The 20,358-nt window shown below is 40.4% G+C and overlaps 1 protein-coding gene across 9 annotated transcripts in view; it reads right to left on the bottom strand.

Moving 5' to 3' along the window:
• Nucleotides 1–20,358, bottom strand: part of Phtf2 (putative homeodomain transcription factor 2) — a 115,343-nt gene that overhangs the window by 14,367 nt on the left and 80,618 nt on the right. For 7 of the 9 annotated variants that reach the window (XM_063285710.1, XM_063285713.1, XM_063285714.1 and 4 more), the window contains 6 exons: nucleotides 19,026–19,181; nucleotides 11,927–12,145; nucleotides 4,042–4,170; nucleotides 1,964–2,236; nucleotides 1,659–1,790; nucleotides 170–256 (listed from right to left, as the gene is read on the bottom strand). In XM_063285710.1, coding sequence (XP_063141780.1) covers nucleotides 170–256; nucleotides 1,659–1,790; nucleotides 1,964–2,236; nucleotides 4,042–4,170; nucleotides 11,927–12,145; nucleotides 19,026–19,181 — 996 coding nt within the window. Of the gene's footprint in view, nucleotides 1–169; nucleotides 257–1,658; nucleotides 1,791–1,963; nucleotides 2,237–4,041; nucleotides 4,171–11,926; nucleotides 12,146–19,025; nucleotides 19,182–20,358 lie in introns of those variants that run through there. The other 2 variants (XM_063285711.1, XM_063285715.1) reach the window with 2 other exon arrangements.

Genomic DNA, 20,358 nt, shown 5'->3' with positions numbered 1-20,358 from the left:
GTAGCAGGAGGCAGCGAGGAGACAGGGGAGGAAGAAACTACAATACACACTTCATTCACAAACAGAGATGAAACTCAATGCCTGTGTGTGAATTCAAACCCAGACGCCGCTTTAGGAACTGTTTACCAGTGCTGGCTGACCCTGTCCGTTGGCGTGCGTCATGACTCACCTGAGCACAGCAGACGAACACGACGGAGATTGTCAGTAAGAAGGCGGATGAGACGATGACATCCACGGACCGCTGAGGGCCTCGGCGCTAGCAGGGGAAAGGGAAAGCATACATTTACTATCAGCAGAGAATGCCCGTGCTTTCAGTTAAGGTGTGACAAGTGCTCGGAACCTAGAATGCTGCAAATAGACCTGCCCTGCCAGGTGAACTGTAAGTGTCAGTACTTCCTCATACTTTTGTAACGTTGTCCATATGGTGTCTGCACAGCACAGACTCATTAGTCTAACTTCGCATTCAACACTATACTCACTTATTCAACAACTGTTTCTTGAGTAACGGCCTAAGCACTGCGCTAGGGGCTAGGAACACAGCAGGGAACAAAATGCAAACTCTCTCCCTTCACAGGACTAACCGGAGAGTGAAACCCTAACCTCACAGGTACAGAGACATGTGATAAGTAAGTTTCACAGTGCTATGAAGGAAAACTGCACACTGGAGTCAATGTCAGAGAAGTGGACTTAGATGTGGGGGTTACAAGTGTGTGCCTGAAGAGCTTCCTGAGGAAGCGGTATTTACACCACCCTCAGAATAAGGACGCAATGCCTAGCACTGCCTAGACAGAGCAGGCGGGAAGCAGAGGCTCACCGTGCATTACAGAGCTAATGCCCTCCAAAGGCTGAGAGAGGAAATGTTAGAGTAAGCAAAGAGACAGCAACGTCTGGATCCAAACTGCAGTCAGAGCAGATTAAGGGTCTGATCTTTATCCAAGAATAACAGAAATTCCAGAAAGGAGAAAGAAACATGACCAAGTCTCAGTTTAAAACCTCTCTCACGGCAGAGATTGGGGGGGAGAGGGAGAGAGAGAGAGACAGACAGACAGACAGACAGGAGAAGTGAGAATGCTGGAGAACAATTAACAGCAGCTTTAATGGCCAATACGACTAAGGATTTCCACTAGCGGGAGGCGGACATGGAGCAGATCTGAGATGTACTCTGGAAGCCGACAGAACAGGATCAGTGATAGACTGAGTACCACAGGACAAGAAGCTGTAAGGATAAACAGCCTTGGATTCACCTGAATGCTCTCTCCATAATAAAATCCACTGCTGTTTACTACGAAAAATGAAATCTCCAGAGAAAAGGCCTCCTTAAAATGAATTCTGCTGTCTGCCTTTTTCCTAGGGCCTAGAGTTTTCACACTTTACTTCCACAAACAGCAAGATTATTTAAGAGACCAAAGGAAGGAGAGCAGCATGTAGAACCGTCCTGTACAGTTACGTTAAACAGTAGTGTTCTCGCTGGTTAGAGTCCCCAGGGTTGGTTTGTAAGCAGTGGGCTCCCTCTGCTGGTTCCTCAACTATTCTAGGGTGAGACAAAATCCTTAGCCCAGCCTCTGGGTGAGAAACCCCTGACTCAAACACACACCCCATACAGAGACAAGAAACTGGAACTACTGGGAAAGGCAGATCGTGTATGGGTAGGATTCTACCTTAAGATAGGAACGGAGAGACAGCCACATTTTTATATTCTGTACTTTCTTCAACCGGAAATGAGGAACCTCAGATTTCCGAGCTCTCCTTGCAGATGTCAAATGTCCAAAGAGTTTTGCAAAGAGTAATCGCTAAAAACAAGAAAAGATTAATTGGAGTATTTTTATATAAAAAACAATCAACAATATATGAATTGTTATGACTTAATATAAAAGGGGAAAAATTACATCAAAGTGGTTAGTGAAATACTTAAAATACTTGAGTGCTAAGAAAGGGTGAACTGACGTCTTCACATCGTACTCACTTGCTTATATGTTCTCTCTGCTACACACAGCAGAAAGAAGAAGATCCATACAAGAGACACGCGAACCACAAAACTTATCAGGACCATAGACAGAACCATGAAATCTTCGTTCGAGCCAAATGCAATCACATAAAGTTCTGAGGCAGAGTGGGCTGTGAGCTGCTCCAAGTCTGTGGCTTGTGACAGTCGGAAAACAAATGGGGTGAAGCCCAGGATCAGGGAGACAGCATTTCCAAAGATCTGGTACCCTATGCCCGGTACGTGGTTGTTCACCTGAGGGAGCAGGGACAGGAGAGCACGAAGGAAAGGGACGGAATTAAATTTAAAGTAGAACGAATTCCTACAAACTTTACTTTTTATAATAGGATTTTAATTTCTTTTAATTTAATACCTTATAAAAAACAAGCCTATTACTAATTATAAGATCTCTAATTCACTGGTAGATATGAAAGGAAGATTGACCTTAGATACTTAAATCTATGCATATCATTTTAAAAGTTAGAAATATCTACAAATATTAATATTAGAGTGAGATCATATCCTAAATTAAACCCAATTCAGTGAAGAGAAGATTTAGAAGCTAGTGATGGCTCAGCAGATAAAGATGCCCATCGCCAAAGTCCGGTAACCTATGTGTGACCCTGGCCCTCGGCCCAGGACCCCCACGGGAGGAGAACTGCTTCTGACCTTAAGAAGCACACTGTGACACATGCATCCTGGCCCCAAAACCAATTATACAAAAATGTAATTTTAAAAAGTTGTAACTATTCGATAAATCTTTAACTTGTGTTTTTCTTCTGAATTTGGCATGCAAATAAATGCCTCCCAATACCATTTAAAAAGATATAAAATAAGAGAAGAAATTAAGCAGGAGGAGAAAAGGTAAGGATGTAAGAAAGTGAAAAACACTACGTATGGGAAAAATGAAGACTTTGAGCATGCTGGACCAGTAAAGCTGAATTACGTAGAGCTAACTTTTAACTCACACACTAAATAAACCAGACTAAGTCAGCTTACAGAGCACAAGGCACCTCTAGTTTCAAGTCCCCAAGTTCTTCGGTTGACTGACAGGTTTTAACTGTTCGCCGTGAGAACTGTAATATGCGATCTGCCAATCTCTAGCTGTGGTTAATTCCTGTCCTACACAAAGTCCTATTACAATAAAGGACGGTAGACATTTTAAACTCCAGATTGGATTAGGTCTAGTTATCCAGAGAAATAAGGAAAAAATATTGAAAGAGGTAATAAAAGAAAAAACTCAATACCAAATCCATAGTAATTGTACTAAGCTTCAACCACTGCAGTTTGACCACTGTAAGCATTATATTTTATGTCTTAGCAAGGAAGCACAATACACATTTCTTGCTTGAGTTTTAGATGCTAATAAATTCACACATACATACATACACAGACACACACAGACACACTCACACACACAGACACACAGACTCTCTCTCTCTTTCTCTCTCTCTCGCTCTCTCTCTCTCTCTCTCTCTCTCGCTCTCGCTCTCGCTCTCTCTCTCTCTCTCTCCCACTGAAGGAAGAGAGAAGAAAGAAGAAAAATTGCGCTGTGGTGCCTATTCCAGTCAACAGGAACACTAGCTACATAAGCCTGCGGTCTGCGTTTGACCCCCAGGATGCTTGCCAAGGCAGAAGAGAAGAACAGAGCGCACAAGGTTTCCTCTGTCTTCCACAGTTCAGCTGGGTCACATGCACACCACACACCCCACTGTCCCTCCAAATGATGAAAGGGTCTACTACTTTCTTAGATGGGGTTAAAAGAAAAATAAATAATTTTTCAGTGTGAAAAAGAGAGAAGGGTATAGTTATCAACACTTAGGTAATTAGTTCATAGCAATGGCCACTAAATTTACCCTTTACCTAAAGAGCAAAAATTGAGAACTCGGGGGTGGGGGCGGTAATGGGGGAGGATGGGGAGGGAAACACCCATTTAGAAGGGGAGGGGGAGGGGATAGGGGGATGTTGGCCCGGAAACTGGGAAAGGGAATAACAGTTGAAATGTAAATAAGAAATACCCAAGTTAATAAAGATGGAGAAAAAAAAAATTGAGAACTCACTCTGTTCATGATCATCCCACTGATTTCAAGTACGGACATGTCTGCTTTCTTACAGTCATTGCCTTCCCACACTATAGCACTGATTTTTTCTAATCCCGGGTGGGAACTATGAAGCCAGGGTAAATGAGTCTACAAAAAAAAAAAAAAAAAAAAAAAAAAAGAATTGAACACATTTATCACATTTTACAAATCAAAGTGTCTACAAAACTATATACAGCTATATGTGTACATACAATCATAACTATACCAATTAATAAATTAATTAGTAAATATATACTTTATAAGTGGAATGTATTTATCTGTATGTTAGCCATACTTAAGCAATACAATTTTACCTACATAAGAACCTCAATTTATAATTAGTCATACATTAAACAGATGACATAAAAATTATGCAGTTATAAAAATGTAATACTTTAACAAATATCCTTCCATTTAAATATATACCAAAGTATGTTAAGAAAAGTACTTAGCTGTTAACCAGTCTAAGGCTAAAAATCACGAATGCCAAATTGTACACTGAGAAGTGTCCATTTCATGGTCACTCAATACAAAATGTGATGGCTGAGATCTTCTGCTCTTTGAAAAACTACAGGATTGAATTTCATCCCAGAAGAGAATTTCCCTCATTACCTTTATTAACTGACTCAGTTACTTTTGTAGAATTTTAGAACAGCATTTCTGGAGAGGATCAATTAAGCCTTTTCTTTTCTTCTCTTTTGCAGATACAGTAAGCATTGTAAGCATTAAGAATTACAAGTATTCTCTGAAATACCACACATTGTCTCCCAATGTTTCAAGAAATAATAAAAGTTTAAGAAGTTGAAACCTTTGGTATGGATCATCAAATGTTTAAGTTTGGTTTGTGAACGGAACTAGAGAACAGGATGGTTGGGCTGCAGGAAGAAACAAAAGCAATGAAATGCTTTCATAGGAGCGCAGAATGGATGGTGGACCCTGAGACGCTGGAGCTGGAACAGGACTACTTAGTTTACATCACAGCATTTCACACTCACAGTGAACCCAAGAATTGATATATTTCCCACATTTCATATAAAGGATATGTGTCGCATTTTCAGTAACCCAAGGAACACAATCAATAGATTGTTGACATATAATATTCCAAAATATTTCCATAAATTTAAGAAATATAATATTTCATATGGGTGAGCCAAGGTGATAAGATAAAGGTGAGCCAATAGACTTCAACTGAGGCTGTCTAAAAAGTCAATAATATATAAAAAGAGGAACATTTTTACCTTTTTAAAACATTTTTACCATTTCTAAATACTTTCATGGTCTTTATATATTTCACTATCTGTGGAGCTTACATGCTTTGAAATATTATGAAATATCACTTGAAGTAAGTGATATTTTATAACTTCTTGACAAACAATACAAGCTAGCTGAGAACAGAAATAATTTTATATCAAAATATATATCAAACTTTCTCTGAAAATGTAATAATACATTCTTCAATATAGTAGAATCAAAATGCCTTAGAGGTGTGGCTCTGAGGAGGGTGCCTATGGCGTGTCCAATGCATGTGGCCCTGAGGTCGGTCCCTAGTGCTTTAAAGGAAGGGGAGCAGCCAAGGAGCATAAAATGTATACAACACTGAATGAAGAACTGAGGCTTAGCTGATGTACGGAATTTTGTACAGGCGTGTGGTTGTTTCCTAGGTGACACCAGATCCTGTCAGGCTGACAGTAAAGCTAGCCAGCACAGAACAGTAAGTCTAGGTGGTAACACACTTGAACCAAGTAACAGTTGATTTCCAGTCTCACTGTGTAACAGGAATTACAGGTCTGCTCAATTACACAAAGAATATGTTTGTACAATGGAGGTCAATCTAGAGACAGAATAGGAAGTTAACTTCTTTGCTGTCCTCAAAATACTTCTCCCAAGTCATTTTTACAAACATTTGGCTTCATTTTATTGCATCCAAAAGCCAAGAGAGAAGATGGCCATTAGAACTGGTCAATTTAGTTATTCAAAAGAACAATATACCTCTCAAAGTATTTGCATTTTTCTCAAATACAAACTTAAAAAGTCTTGTTTAAACACACACAGGATTCAGAGAATATGATGATATGAGACATCCTAGCCTAAAGGGCTCAGCAGAAGAGCAAGAGCAAGGAGCTACGAAAAGTCTGTAACTTCATCACACGGCACCACAGCATGACACGGCTGTGACAGACAGCTGTGCTGAGCAGCACAGGGTCAGCATGGGTCACGTGTGGCCTGTGCAGGCTGGGCACACTGAAGATCATGGGTTGATGTTCAAGCTGAATCTCCATCCCAGATCTCCAGTGCCTTGCTCTTATCATCAGTCAAAAGGAAAACCTTAAATTACAATGATGTTGAGTTTTACTTCAAATAAATTCACTATGACAACTGCTTTTCTTGGTGATCCCAAGTATGGGAACGTAGTCATTAAAATCTGGCTATACCTACGAGAAAATATCATCATCTGAATATGGCTTTTGAGTTCAGCGACAATCAGCAGAAAAAAAAACCCTAGTTCTATGAAATATTTGCTATTATTTACAAACATAACAAAACTACGTATTTGGCAGTATCTGAAAGGGACATGCCAACCCAAATGCTCAGGAAAAACAGAAAACGGTCTTGCAAACCTAACAGACCTGCAGCCAGACAAGAAAACAACCTGGCAGATTCTCATCAAAGGAAACTGACTTCTAGGACCTGATAACTAGTAAGGCTGAAAAACATGAGCCTTCTGGAAGCTTGAAAATATTAAATGGTGTAAGAAAAAAAAAAGCCTTTATTCTAAAAACAATAATTAATATGCAGAGTAGGGTGCTAAGAGGTTTTTTTTTAGTCTAATAGAAAAACAAAAGGATGGCATTGAACACATAGGGCCAAATGACTAAACAATTTCAGAAGTAACTTTGGAAAGTCCTGCGAGGCATGTATTTTTCAGGTAGTATTTACTAAATACATATGTGTACCAAGGGTAAGTGGGACAACAATACAATAGTCACACAGCCCATGCAGGGGTGCTGTTTACGGAGTTACAGGGGAAATAGCTTCAATCCGTTTGTAGAACTCTGCGGTGGGGGATACGTATGCACATGCCTCACCCACATCCCAGTCTAGTGGACTGTTGTTCACTTCTGTTTACATTGCTTCAGATCCAGGGGACCTTAGGTATTCCTGTGGCCACACCCAGAATCCCTTCACCTCTGAAGAGTCACCGTTAGCAACCTCCCATGTGACCAGGTCTCTGAAACTGTCCATTGAAGCACTCGTTAACACAATCATCCTTCCATTTGTCAGCCAATCTGGCATCTGGACTCCCACAGAAACATTATTCACGGACCCCTTTCTCTGTTTCTTTCCCCTGGCTGTTAGACCTGAGTGAACCTGGGTCTCAGAGAGCAGAAGCCAGTGTGGTTCTACTGCCTTGCCTGTTCTATACACTCCTCCCTGCTATCCCAGAGCTTGAGGTTATGCCTGCTAGGAGCTGTGGATATTCTTCTTTGACAGTGCTTTTTTTAAAAAAAATTTTATTAGATATATTTCTTTACTTACATTTCAAATGTTACTCCCTTTCCCGGTTTTCTGTCCATAAGGTCCCCCATCTCCTCCCCCTCCCCATTCAGGTATTCTCCCCATCCATCCCTCTTACTGCCCCCCCCCATATTCCCATGCACTGGGGGTCCAACCTTGGCAGGACCAAGGGGTTCCCCTTCCACTGGTGCCCCAACAAGGCTATTCTCTGCTACATATGCAGTTGGAGCCCTGGGACAGTCCATGTATAGTCTTTTGGTAGTGGTTTAGTCCCTGGAAGCTCTGGTTGGTTGGCATTGTTGTTTTTATGGGGTTGCAAGCTCCTTCAGCTCTTTCAATCCTTCCTCTAATTCCCCCAAGGGGGTCCTGTTCTCAGTTCAGTGGTTTGCTGCTAGCATCGACCTCTGTATTGGACATGCTCTGGATGTGTCTCTCAGGAGAGATCTATATCTGGTCCCTTTCAGCATGCACTTTTTAGCTTCATCAATCTTATCTGGTTTTGGTGGCTGTATATATACGGGCTACATGTGTGTCAGACTCTGAATGGCCATTCCTTCAGTCGCTGCTCTAAACTTTGCTTCCATATTCCCTCCTATGGATATTTTTCCCCCTTTTAAGAAGGAGTGGGAACATCTGCATTTTGAGCTTCAAGGATGAAGTGGTCAGTGAATTGCATCTTGGGTAGTTTCAACTTTTGGGCTAATACCCACTTATCAATGAGTGCATATTAAGTGTGTTTTTCAGTGATTGGGATACATTACACAGGATGATATTTTCTAGTTCATTCCATTTGCCTATGAATTTCATGAAGTCATTGTTTTTGATAGCTGAGTAGTACTCAATTGTGTCGATGTACCACATTTTTTGAATCCATTCCTCTGTTGAAGGGCATCTGGGTTCTTTCCAGCTTCTAGCTATTATAAATAAGGCTGCTATGAACATAGTGGAGCATGTGTCTTTGTTGTATGTTGGAGCATCTTTTGAGTATATGCCCAGGACAGGTATAGCTGGGTCCTCAGGTACTGCAATGTCCAATTTTCTGAGGAACCTTCAGACTGATTTCTAGAGTGGTTGTACCAGTCTGCAATCCCAGGAACAATGGAGGAGTGTTCCTCTTTCTCCACATCCTTGCCAGCATCTGCTATCACCTGAGTTTTTGATCTTAGCCATTCTGGCTGATGTGAGGTGGAATCTCATGGTTGTTTTGATTTGCATTTCCCTGATGACTAAGGATGTTGAACATTTCTTTAGGTGCTTTTTGGCCATTCGATAATCCTCGACTGAATGTGTTGTTTAGCTCTTACCCATTTTTTAATAGGGTTATTTGTCTCCCTGCTGTCTAACTTCTTGAGTTCTTTGTATATTTTGGATATTAGCCCTCTATCAGATGTAGGATTGGTAAAGATCTTTTCCCAATCTGTTGGCTGCCATTTTGTCCTAACAACAGTGTCTTTTGCCTTACAGAAGCTTTGCAGTTTTATGAGGTCCCATTTGTTGATTCTTGATCTTAGAGCATAAGTCATTGGTGTTTTGTTCAGGAAAATTTCCCCAGTGCCCATGTGTTTGAGACTCTTCCCCACTTTTTCTTCTATTAGTTTGAGTGTATCTGGTTTGATGTGGAGGTCCTTGATCCACTTGGACTTAAGCTTTAATCTGCCCCTACCTGCCTCCTCCTATGTACCTTAATGTGCTCAGTAGCTTACACGTTAAGCACACCTGTCAGGTCTCCACCTCTGCTGTGAACTCCCTCGTCTTCCCGGCAGCCATGCCATGCTTCTCAGACATCACTCCTTCCTACTCTCCCCACCTCGCAGGGAGCTTGCTTTCACCTGGCAGTAGGCCTGGAGCCAAAACCAGTGGGCATATTTTTAAAGTGGGACATTTTCATTCAACTACTCAGGCAGCTGGCTTTTTTTAGGTAAACTCAGAAATTATTTTGTTAATCACCATGATGTACAATTGTAAATTGCATGCTTATTACTCCCTTGCATGTTTTTATACCCAACTGCATATGCTCATATATGAATATGTAAACAGTATTACATAGTTCTTCAAATTACTTTCATTCAAAAAATAAAACAAGTTTACACTTGTTTATAATTCAAATTATAATTGAAAAATTATGTTTCCCAAGGTGACTTGTGTTGACACATGGCTAAGTTTAATTACATTGCTATCAACTGTTTATTACAAGCTTTGACTTATGTTTGTGCTGCCCAACACTGCAGCAAAACACCCAGCAGGAAGAGACACAAGGAAGCCTGACTCCGGCTCACGGTTCAGTTGTGGTACAGTCTGTCATGCCAGGAGGGCACGGCTCCAGGAAGGTCTTGGTGTGCGGCACCAATGTGAAGGCAGAACAGGGAAATGCCAATGTTGGGCTGGCTTTGTCCTATTGATGCAGTCAGGATCTTACCTATATTTAGGAGGGTGGTCCTTCCCTCAGATTAAGAGGCACCAAATACCCGATGTATTTTCCTGGGTGACTGAAACCCTGCTAAGCTGATAGTGAAGAGGAACCATCACAGCTCGCCATCTTCATTCACTGTTTTCTTCCCAATTTGGGTTTTTTGAGACAGGGTTTCTGTGTGGACCAGGCCATCCAGGAACTCACTATGTAGACCAGGCTGTCCTTGAACTTAGAGATACACCTGACCTTGCCACTCCCACGTCCCGGCCTCAGGCTTTACCGTCAGAGTGGTGCACATTCATGTTTCCGGTGTCCAGTATCTACAATGTCACTGAGGTGGAAGACAGGGACCAGCTCATGGCCCCTTCACTTACCAGACAGTGGCCAGCCCTGCAAAGCACCTGTGCCGATCTGCACCCTGCTTCATGGCCCCTTTAACCTTGTCAGTGCTGAGCATGTCTAAAAATGCTTACGTATCGACTTACTTAAGACAGGCTCTCTATCACGCAGCTCTGATGCCCTGTGACGCACTCTGTAGACCAGGCCTGCTGGGATTAAGGTGTGACCACTGCGCTCGATGTTTGGAGTCTGACTCTCAGCAGTGGTGTCTCCTGGCTCTGATGTGCATTTGCCTGAGCACTAACTGGGAAAGTCTATCTACTGTTATTTAAATTTTCGTTTATTTTAAAGGCAGGATCTCACTGGATACCCACCCAGCCCTGTCTCCCAAGTGTGGGTATAAAAGGTAGGTGCCAGTAGACTCAGCAATTTCTGCTATCTTAACATTTCATTCTTATTACACATTAACTAGTTCAAATCTGACCAAAACTGACAGACAAATGAACAAAATGTGTGTGTGTGTGTGGGGGGGGTACTATGTCATGGCTGAGGTTCTCAGGTAACTGCTCTTGATTAGATTAAGGAAACTGTCTTCTATCTGTAGGTTTTAAGGATGTTTGCTTTTCTTGACATCATTTGATAAGAAGTTAGCTAGAAGAAAGTGAGTAGACAGGGTAAGGCTCTATGAATGAGTGTGGGGTGGGCCTGTGCGTAGAGGGAGGCACCTGCACTTACCTGTGCAGAGGCCAGGGCAGCCCTCAGGGCAGACTCTGCTTTAAGAGCATGGGTCTCTCACTTGCTCTGAGCTTGGCTGGTCGGCTGGTCAGCCTCAGCACCCGTCTCTGCACTGCCGTGCACCACCATACCTGCTTCTTTTCTTATTTTAAACACCAAGACTGAGTACAGTGAAAAGACTCACAAAGGAAGATGAGGGGTTCTGTTAGCGGATGGGCATCAGAGCACTCAATACAGTCCCTGACAACACCTTAAACGTGCTCATCTAAATGAGGAGCACATTAAAGGCTCAGACTAAAGTTTGTAAGCTTAATATAAAAAAGTCATCTATACCATTTGTTTTCACATTAATTATATAGTAAGGAATAATACGTTGACTGTATTTGGTTTGTAATGACACTGGAATTCGGCCTCTTTGAAGTGTTTTCAATGAGGCTAATGGAAATTTATATACATGACTCGTCACATTCCTACTAGGTAATGTGACTAGGGTTCCAAGGAATACAAACTTGATACTCAGGGGACATGGAATTTTGAATCATAATCTGGAAGGCAGAGATCAGGGCAGGTGTATATGCATCTGAATAGGACCAAAGACTAGTGCATCAAAACCACAAATCTGATCCACAGAACTCCACCTACTAACTCAGGAACACGTGTGTAAAAGACGAGAGATACAACCACAACATAAACACCGAGACTGTAATATTCTAATGAAGCCAGCCAGAGGCCACCACATTAAAATAAAGATGCCTTATAAGTATTAATTATTAAATGTAAACGCTTTTGTCACCTCTGAAGATCTGTACACACATTCAAAGGAGATGGTCTGACAGTCCCAACAATGCAGCACTGTAAACTGACCTGATGGAAAGGGTCGTCTCTATATTCTTTTTTCCCACATGGATTTATCTGAGGATTTCCCACATCTGTCTCACTGGTACAGGAGGAGCGGCATTCTGCACAATGTAACAAGTCTTCCCATAATACATCTTCAGTTTCAGATTCTGGCCTTGTGCTCTCAGAATCCTGTCTGGAACTTGAACAGCGAGAGCTGCAACTAGTACCCGATTTAGGGGCATCCTGAAATCAAGATATTCTTTGACATTAATACAATTTATGTATTCTTTCCAACTCAAAGGCTTTTATCAGAACCGTATACTGCTACACCAAACATACTGTCACGGGACAGTAGAAGAGACATCAAAACATGAAAGTACAGGTTAATTTTTAGGACTAAAGATGATGCCCTCTCATTTGATTTTTACATTTCAGGTCAGATGTTACTCTGCACGCAAAAAGGATGCCTGTTTTCTCTTAAAATTTACATAAAGTTCAGAATTCAAGTAGACAGAGAGTAGTCCATGCTCATATGGTATAGATTTCCAATATTTCCTGCTTAACCCCAGGCCTCCAACACTCTACCATGAAGCAATGTCCTCAGCCCCTGGCTTGCTGAGAGAATGTTCACTCATGTAGCTCCAACTGGCTTCGGGTGTACAATACAGCCCAGGTTAGCTTCAAAAGTACAGTTTACCTGCCTACACTTTGTGAGTACGAGGATTAGAGATGTGTGCCAGCAAGCCTGACTTATTTCACTGGAGCTAATTTGCATATATATCTGCAAAAATAGATTTCATCATATTACTGCCTTTCTCAAGGCTTAAACATGGCACTCAAAACCAGGAAGACAATCCTTACCTTGTGCTTCCAAGATAACCTATGGTACACAAGCAGAGAGCTAAACTGCACAGGTAAAAGGACCTACCAAATACATTTTCATAATCCGTTCCAGCACTTTATCCCGCTGGAAGTGTCCTCTCAAAACTTACCATCTGGTGGGCCTAGAAACCTGTGCCATGTTCAGATTTAGTGTATATCCAAGATGTCACCCAAGGGGCTGGGGATTTGGCTCAGTGGTAGAGCGCTTACCTAGGAAGCGCAAGGCCCTGGGTTCGGTCCCCAACCCCGGAAAAAAAAAAAAAAAGATGTCACCCAAGTAATTATTTTGGGTGTTGTTCTTTTCTCTTCTGTTCCTCCTCCCTCTTTCTCTTTCTCTAAATGAGACGGGACCTTTTATATAGCCCAGGCTGGCCTTGAACTCCTATGCCCATCTCGTCCCAGCCTCCCAAATGCTAGTATCACCATGCCCGGAAACAGGCAATTTCTAGTGCCTGATTTTATTCTCATTTTTAGTTTATAAAATAAACATGAATAAAACTGATTTAATGTAAAAGTAAAAAAGAAAGGTGACTGAATAAAGACAGAAGGCTGTCCTTACAACCAGATCAAATTTTACATTTGTTATTAGTTGTCCTCTGCCTCGAAGGACTGTTCATTTGACTACTGAAAAAAGTACAGCCTGGAAAGATGGCTCAGCAGCCACATGTTCTTCCGGAGGACTTGGGGTCAATTTTGAGCGCCCTCAGAGAGGGTCACGTGTCTGTAGCTCTGGTCCAAAACACCTGATGCCCTTGTCTGGCCTCCACAGGCACAGTGGTGATGCATTCATATACTGAGGGAGAACACCCAGACACATAGAATAAGCATTAAAAGGAGACATTGTTATTCATGCCTCTGTTAAACGCAGACTGGCCCACACCTAAAAGCCTTCTCCTTCCTTATAGATTAGCTTTCCCAAATCAACTACCCTTCTGCTCCTCTAACCACAATCTTCCAGCATGGCTTCCAAAGTGACTCCATCAGGTTTCAACTCACTCTCCAGCACACTCCATGCGCACAGCTTTTCTCTGATGAACCTGCACTGCTCCCTGGCTCCAATCACAACTGTCTTGGCTGCTCTGCCCTTTGATTACCTTCCTACACCACAGCATTAATCCTGCCTTTCTTTAGAGAGATGTGGATAGTTTATATACCTTGACGCCTTCTATCTAGAATAATTACATCATCACTAAAGTGAGCTATAGGACATTTTTTTCATCTAGTTTCTAGATCAATAATTCTCTTAGCTGTTCATGCAACAGTCTCACATACTTGAATCACAAAAGACAGAAACAAGCAGTACTTTTTTGTTTATTATCCTTACTACAGATAATACAATACTTTGAATGAAATGTACTATTTATGATCTATTAAATGCAGACCTACTATTAATGGGATTAATATACTGATATCTATTAGTAGAAGGGAAGATGAATAAGAGGCAATTTATTTTTAAAGAAATGAACAGGAAAATGAACTTAACAGAGCACAAACTACCTGCTGGCTGGTTTTCACAGTGCGGTAAAGTAATATGTAGTCTGCTCCAGGAGAAAAGACAAGAAAGTCTTACCCAAATGCTGGACCCTACAGGACACAATACCAGATGGTCCAATAGTGGCACAGCTGTTACGGGAGTAAGCAACTGCTTTGAGCTTCCACAGAGGGAGTCATGCTTGTTACTATAAAACTGGTCAAAAGCCCATGGTTTGGGAGGCTCTGGGGAAAATCTACTACTGTTGTTTTGTTAAATGTTTATATTGTTAAATGGCTTTCTAAGTATTAGTCAAATGCTGAGAATAAACGACTGCTGGATGCTCAGTCCTAAATGGAACATCTATGTAGTAACCCCCAACCTCCAGGCTCAGGGGAAGTCATAGACGAGGAGGTAGAAAGACTGTCAGGGCTGGAGAGCTAGGAAGAGGGCTATGAAATGCCACTGTCATGTAGCACAACCTGGCTGTTGTACTCAAGAACTCAAGAGCAACTATGGCTCACCTTTACCATAAATGCTAAGCCAATATTGCAGCCTGGGTCAGGAGGAGCTCACAAGGCCCCAACCCTAGTTAAAGAACTCTATTAGCATCTGCAGGCTGCTAGGAAAAGAAGGTCAGTTTTCTTTCTGTTGTGGCTCCTTAGTGCCCATGCTCCAGTGGATGACCCATGTGGGTATGGACAATAATAATTTTTTTGATTATTTGTTTTGTTTTGTTTTTTAAGGGACAGGAAGGTAGGAAAGGAGCCTGACAAAGGAGACGAGGCAAGAGAAGGAAAAGAGATGAGTGGATATGATAAAGATATTTTTGCACATGTACATGAAATTGTCAGAATAAATACAAATATTCCTTAAATAGCACAATGTAAAATATAGAAAGTCAGGGTAAAAAAAAAAACAGTCTGTTTTTTAAAAAAAAAATTCCCAAAGAATTTCAGATAGTACTAAGTATTAAGAGCCCAAGCAGTTTTCATTTTAAGAGGTTTTTTTTTAGTGTTTGAGATAAGAGCCCAGCTGTCCTAGAGCTGGCTTTGTAGACCAGGTTGGCCTTGAACTCAGAGAGATTTCCAGCCTCTACCTCCTGAGTGCGGAGATTAAAGGCTGGCAGCACACTGCCCAGCTGTTAGTTGTTTCCGTACAGTTCTCCAAATCCTATTTTAATCATATGAGTGCTTTGCCTTTACATGTGTCTATGCCGTGTGCATGTCTGCTGCATGCAGGTCAGAAGGGGTGGGCCAGATCCCCGGGAGCTAGAGTTACGGATGGTTGTGAGTCACCATATGGGGTATTAGAAATCAAGCTTCGGTTCTCTAGAATAGCAACCAGTGTTCTAACTGCCGAGCCATTTCTCCAACCCATTTCAAACATTTAACAAAGGTAGTTTATTATCTAATAGGAAGTCTTGATATAGATTTTCTAGTCATATATTAAAATTAAGTGACAAATTAAGAGGTATTATTTTTAATTAAAACTAATGGGTAGGTTTATGAGTAAGGAAGCATTTATAATTCTAGCTATATCCTGCCAAAAAATATTTTACAATTATTACATTACAAATAGAAACTCCAAAATAATTACCGATGGTCTTTACATTTAAAATCAAATTTAATCTAACAACTCTTTAGTCTAAAAATAAAAAAATATTGTAATTAACAAACAAACAAACAAACAAACAAACAAACAAAAAACAGTTCAATCTAACCCTGGCCTTTGAAAACAGTTTTGCCTCCCTAAAGTAGATACATAAACTGGGCCTCAAAAAAGTTTGGGAAAAAAAAGTTCTCAAAGTCATTTAAATAGTCTGATTCCAAACCCACAGGTTCTTAATTAAGATCTCCATCACACGCTTTCTTCATTTAATGATAATCTAATCTACTAAAGTAAATGGACAATATTTGAAGAAAAAAAGAGATAGAATTAAGTAGGCAGAATAGAAGAAACAGGACATAGAGTCCACTCTCTAGGATACATTCTGTCTTTTAGGTAACCAAGTAATTCCACAAGTCTCTTCCTAAAGAGCAGAACTTGCTGGAGCCAGTACTCAGTGCACAGTGGACAAGAGCAAAGACCAGGGAGGAAAGGACATAGGATGGACATAGAATGGCAGGGTTCCCACACGAACTCAGGGAGAGGCCTCACATGGAGGACAAGGACCACAGTACCTCAGGTACTGACACACTAATTTCTCCAACATTCAAACAACTTCTCTCTATGATCACTGAAATTATTCTACAACAGGAAAGTAAATTCAAAATGTTTTCTTCAGGCGACATTCAGGTCACCTGAAAAGACCTTGACATCTCAGAGAGATTTATTGTCATTTTGTATGTTTCCTACAATAAACAGGAACTAGAATCTAGTCGTTTCAAAGAAAGTGTTGGTTTATTTTTATTTTATGTGACTTTTCTTCTGAAGTGGTAATTGCGCAAGGTGATAAATACACTAATTGTGTTGCGTTTAAGTCTACCCTAATGTTGTCTGAGGGGAGGAAGGCTTATTCTTAAAGAAGAAAAACAAAACAAAACCCAAAGTCCTTTGGAGAGTTTGGTATTTGAAGAGTCCAGTGATTATAAATAAAGTGCCAACAATCATACATATCTACCTCAACCGCTTCTTCTAGAACGGTGGTTCTCAACGTCCCAACACTGCAACCTTTTCACACACACGGTTCCTCATGCTGGAGTGGCCCCAACCATAGGATTATTTTGTTGTTACTTCATAATTGTAATTTTGCTACTGTTATAAATCATAATATAAATCTCAGACATGCAGGCTATCTAATATGAACCCCCAAATGGGTCACAACCCACAGACTGAGAGCCACTGTTCTAAAGGTTTTGTTCTCTTTTAGAACACGGCCTTTAAAGTTGGCTCTGTTTCTAAGGTCAAATCTGAGGGAGCTGAATGCAACTATTTAAACATCATTTATTTTAAAGCCTTTGTAAATGAATCTAAGAAGATTAATTTTTATGTAATGTTTACTGTCAATGTTAAATAAGTTAAATTGTTTCTTTTTTTTTTCTTTTAAGATTTATTCATTTATTTTATATATAAGTACACTGTAGCTATCTTCAGATACACCAGAAGAGGGCATTGGATCTCTTTACAGATGGTTGTGAGCCACCATGTGGTTGCTGGGAATTGAACTCAGGACCTCTGGAAGAGCAGTCGCTGCTCTTAACCGCTGAGCCATCTCTCCAGCCCCCAAATTGTTTCTTTTTAAAAAAAACTGTTTTGATTTTATGTGTATGGATGTTTCCCTGGATGTAGATGCATTTACATTGTGTGCACACTGCCCAAGGAGTTCAGAAGTTGTCCAATCCCTGAACTGGAGTCAGGATGGCTGTGAATCATCATGTGGGGGCTGAGAACTGAACCCAGGTCCTCTGCAGGACCAACAAGTGCTCTTAACCATGGAGCCCTCACTCTAGCTACGCTTAAAATGTTTCTCAAGCAATATTTATTTAAAATCTAAGTCTAGGAGAACGATATCCTGCTCTTCAAAAATCTCAGTAATTAAAACTTGCTGTGCAAAGAGCAAAGATCACAGAGGCAAAAATCCCTCCAAAGTCAGATAACTATGCAGGAGACGTGTCAAGGCCCTCTACCTTGCTTTCAGTGCCAAAAAACTTCTGACTGCATAACATAAGATTTGGATGTCCCAGGCTTGGTTATTTGATTTAAAAGCAGGATGTGGGTCCCAAAGCAGTAAGCTGGTGTACTGTCTTAGTGTGTCTAATGCAGTCTCTGGGGGAAAGACAACCACAGCCCAAGCAAACACTAAGAGAGGACCATGTGAAAGTAACTGTCCTCACAACCTGAAGACTCATATTCTACCCCAATAACACTTGATTTTTTTCCTAAGGACAACTCAAAATCATCCAGAAAAAGAAAATTTGTGTATTTTGAAAAGACTAAGGGTAATGTGAGGGGACAAGAAGTGACACTGGCACATCTTAGGGAAGTGAACACTAAATAGAATGACATTATTTTTCTGTCTAAATTGTTTTAAGTCTAGAGGTGTCAGAAAATTGGGAAAAAGTCTGAGAAAACCAATAAGCAAAGAAACAAATTTATAAAAAAAAGAAAAACTGGAATCAAAGAAGAAAATTTCTCAATGTTGTACTGTGGGGAAGTTAGGAACCAGCAGTAGCATCACGAGAGAAGTTAGCTGGAAAATAACTTCACTATAATGAACTATGGAAAGACCGAAACAGAAGCTGGCAGACTGTCCCAGCTGGTAAGGTCACTCTGCGGCAAGCCTGATAATATCTTGACAGCCTGGAGCTCACCTGGTGGGAAGATAAACTACCACAAGTTGTTCTCTGAGCTCCGCATGTACAGAAGCGGCACTGCTCCTAAGCCAGTACACAAGGAACGGTAAAGAAGTACTAAGTGAATGACTCTTACTAGATACTGCAAAAAACGAATGTGCACGGATAGCTATTGATCAGTGGATCAGTGCTACATTATCCATCAGGACTGTGAAACAGAGCTGGTATTTGGAAGGCAGAGGTAGATGAATCTGGGTAGGGCTAGCCTATAACAAGTTTCAGGATAGTTAACAGAACATAGTGAGAATCTTTCTCAAATAATAATAATAATAATAATAATAATAATAATAATAATAATAAATAGTAAAATAATAATCTATTGATAATGGTGGGAAATATTTCAATAATAACATGCAATTGTTGAAAGTAATATAACACAGGCATATGTGCATTTAAGTAAGGTCAAACTGTATACCTCATTTGCGTAATGCTTTTTATAATGGTGTGGCTTTCTATTTCGAAGACCGCTTTCGGAAGTTCTGTCCCCATGACAGCGTGATGGGTATCCTGTTTCAGGACCCTCCTCACTGGATACTTCATCAGAGACATTTGTTATCTTTCTTTGGGCATCCTAGTTGGGAATAGAAAAAGAGAACGGTAAGTAACATCTGATTGATATTTGAGCTTTACAATGGCAATTATTAAAAATTAGACAAATAAATATATACCTCTATACCTTCAAAATATCTTCAAATGCCACCAAGAATCTGATTAGGGCTACCTAATTTTCAGCAAAAATGTCTTGAAGTTAGTGATTATACTCTTCAATATATATTTTCTTTTTAAAATTCAAGTAATTCACCAAATACTATTCTGTAACATATTGTTCAGAAAAGAATCTGAAACATCTTACAGAAATAAGAAATATGAATAATACACAAATGTAACAGACCATCTGAAAGAAGCTGAAAGACCTGAGAAAATACTACAGCATTTTATAAAGTTAAATGGTCATCAATTATAAGCTCCATCACTGATTTAGAAATAGTATGAGACAGCAATGAAGAGTTGAACATGTGTGCATTTCTCATACATTATGCATAAATCAACTGTAAGAGACCCAGATTTTAGATATTCTGAACCTGATCAAGAGATGTAAGCTCTACTGATAGTTTTTGCACAAACCTCAGTAGGTAATATGTACCTGAAAATGTATGTGTGAAAGATATGACCCACGTTATGTTCATAGTATCAGACAGCTGATGCTTGAGTAGTAAACTACAGCCAGACTTAGGACTTACAGCTGATACTACAAAATGTAAGTACATACATTATTAAAAGAGTTTTCAGAAAATCTCTCCATCTCCTTCAATACAAGAATGCCCATGCTCATATTCCTAAATGCAACCTCTTGTAACTTGACCACACTTTAGGAAATTGGTAAGCACAGTATTGTGTTGCACATTTCATACACACTTACAGTTTTCACATACACTTGCTTCTGGTGATGTCCCTCTCTGCTCCTCCTGTCAGCTCTCTGTCCTATGCTTTGCTTGTTCCCTTTCTAGAGTAACTTGTCCCTGCACTTGCACACATCAAGTATGCATCTTACTCCCCTGCCCCATGAAAGGTTTGCTTTCCCCTCTCAGTTGGTACTTTCTACGCAGTCACTCCTACATAAATGTACAAATATACAAATTAGACCCTAGGATTCCCACAAGAAGGTAAATGCAACTGGAAAAATAGATAACAGATAAAATAGATTTAAAAAAAGACATGCAGCGTTTGTCTTTTTGAGCCTGGGTTAC

The sequence above is a fragment of the Rattus norvegicus genome, chromosome 4 (assembly GCF_036323735.1).
Source record: "Rattus norvegicus strain BN/NHsdMcwi chromosome 4, GRCr8, whole genome shotgun sequence".
In the NCBI taxonomy this organism is placed as follows: domain Eukaryota; kingdom Metazoa; phylum Chordata; class Mammalia; order Rodentia; family Muridae; genus Rattus; species Rattus norvegicus.
Note: the sequence above shows the minus strand (reverse complement) of the source record. Positions and strands in the feature narration are given on the sequence as shown.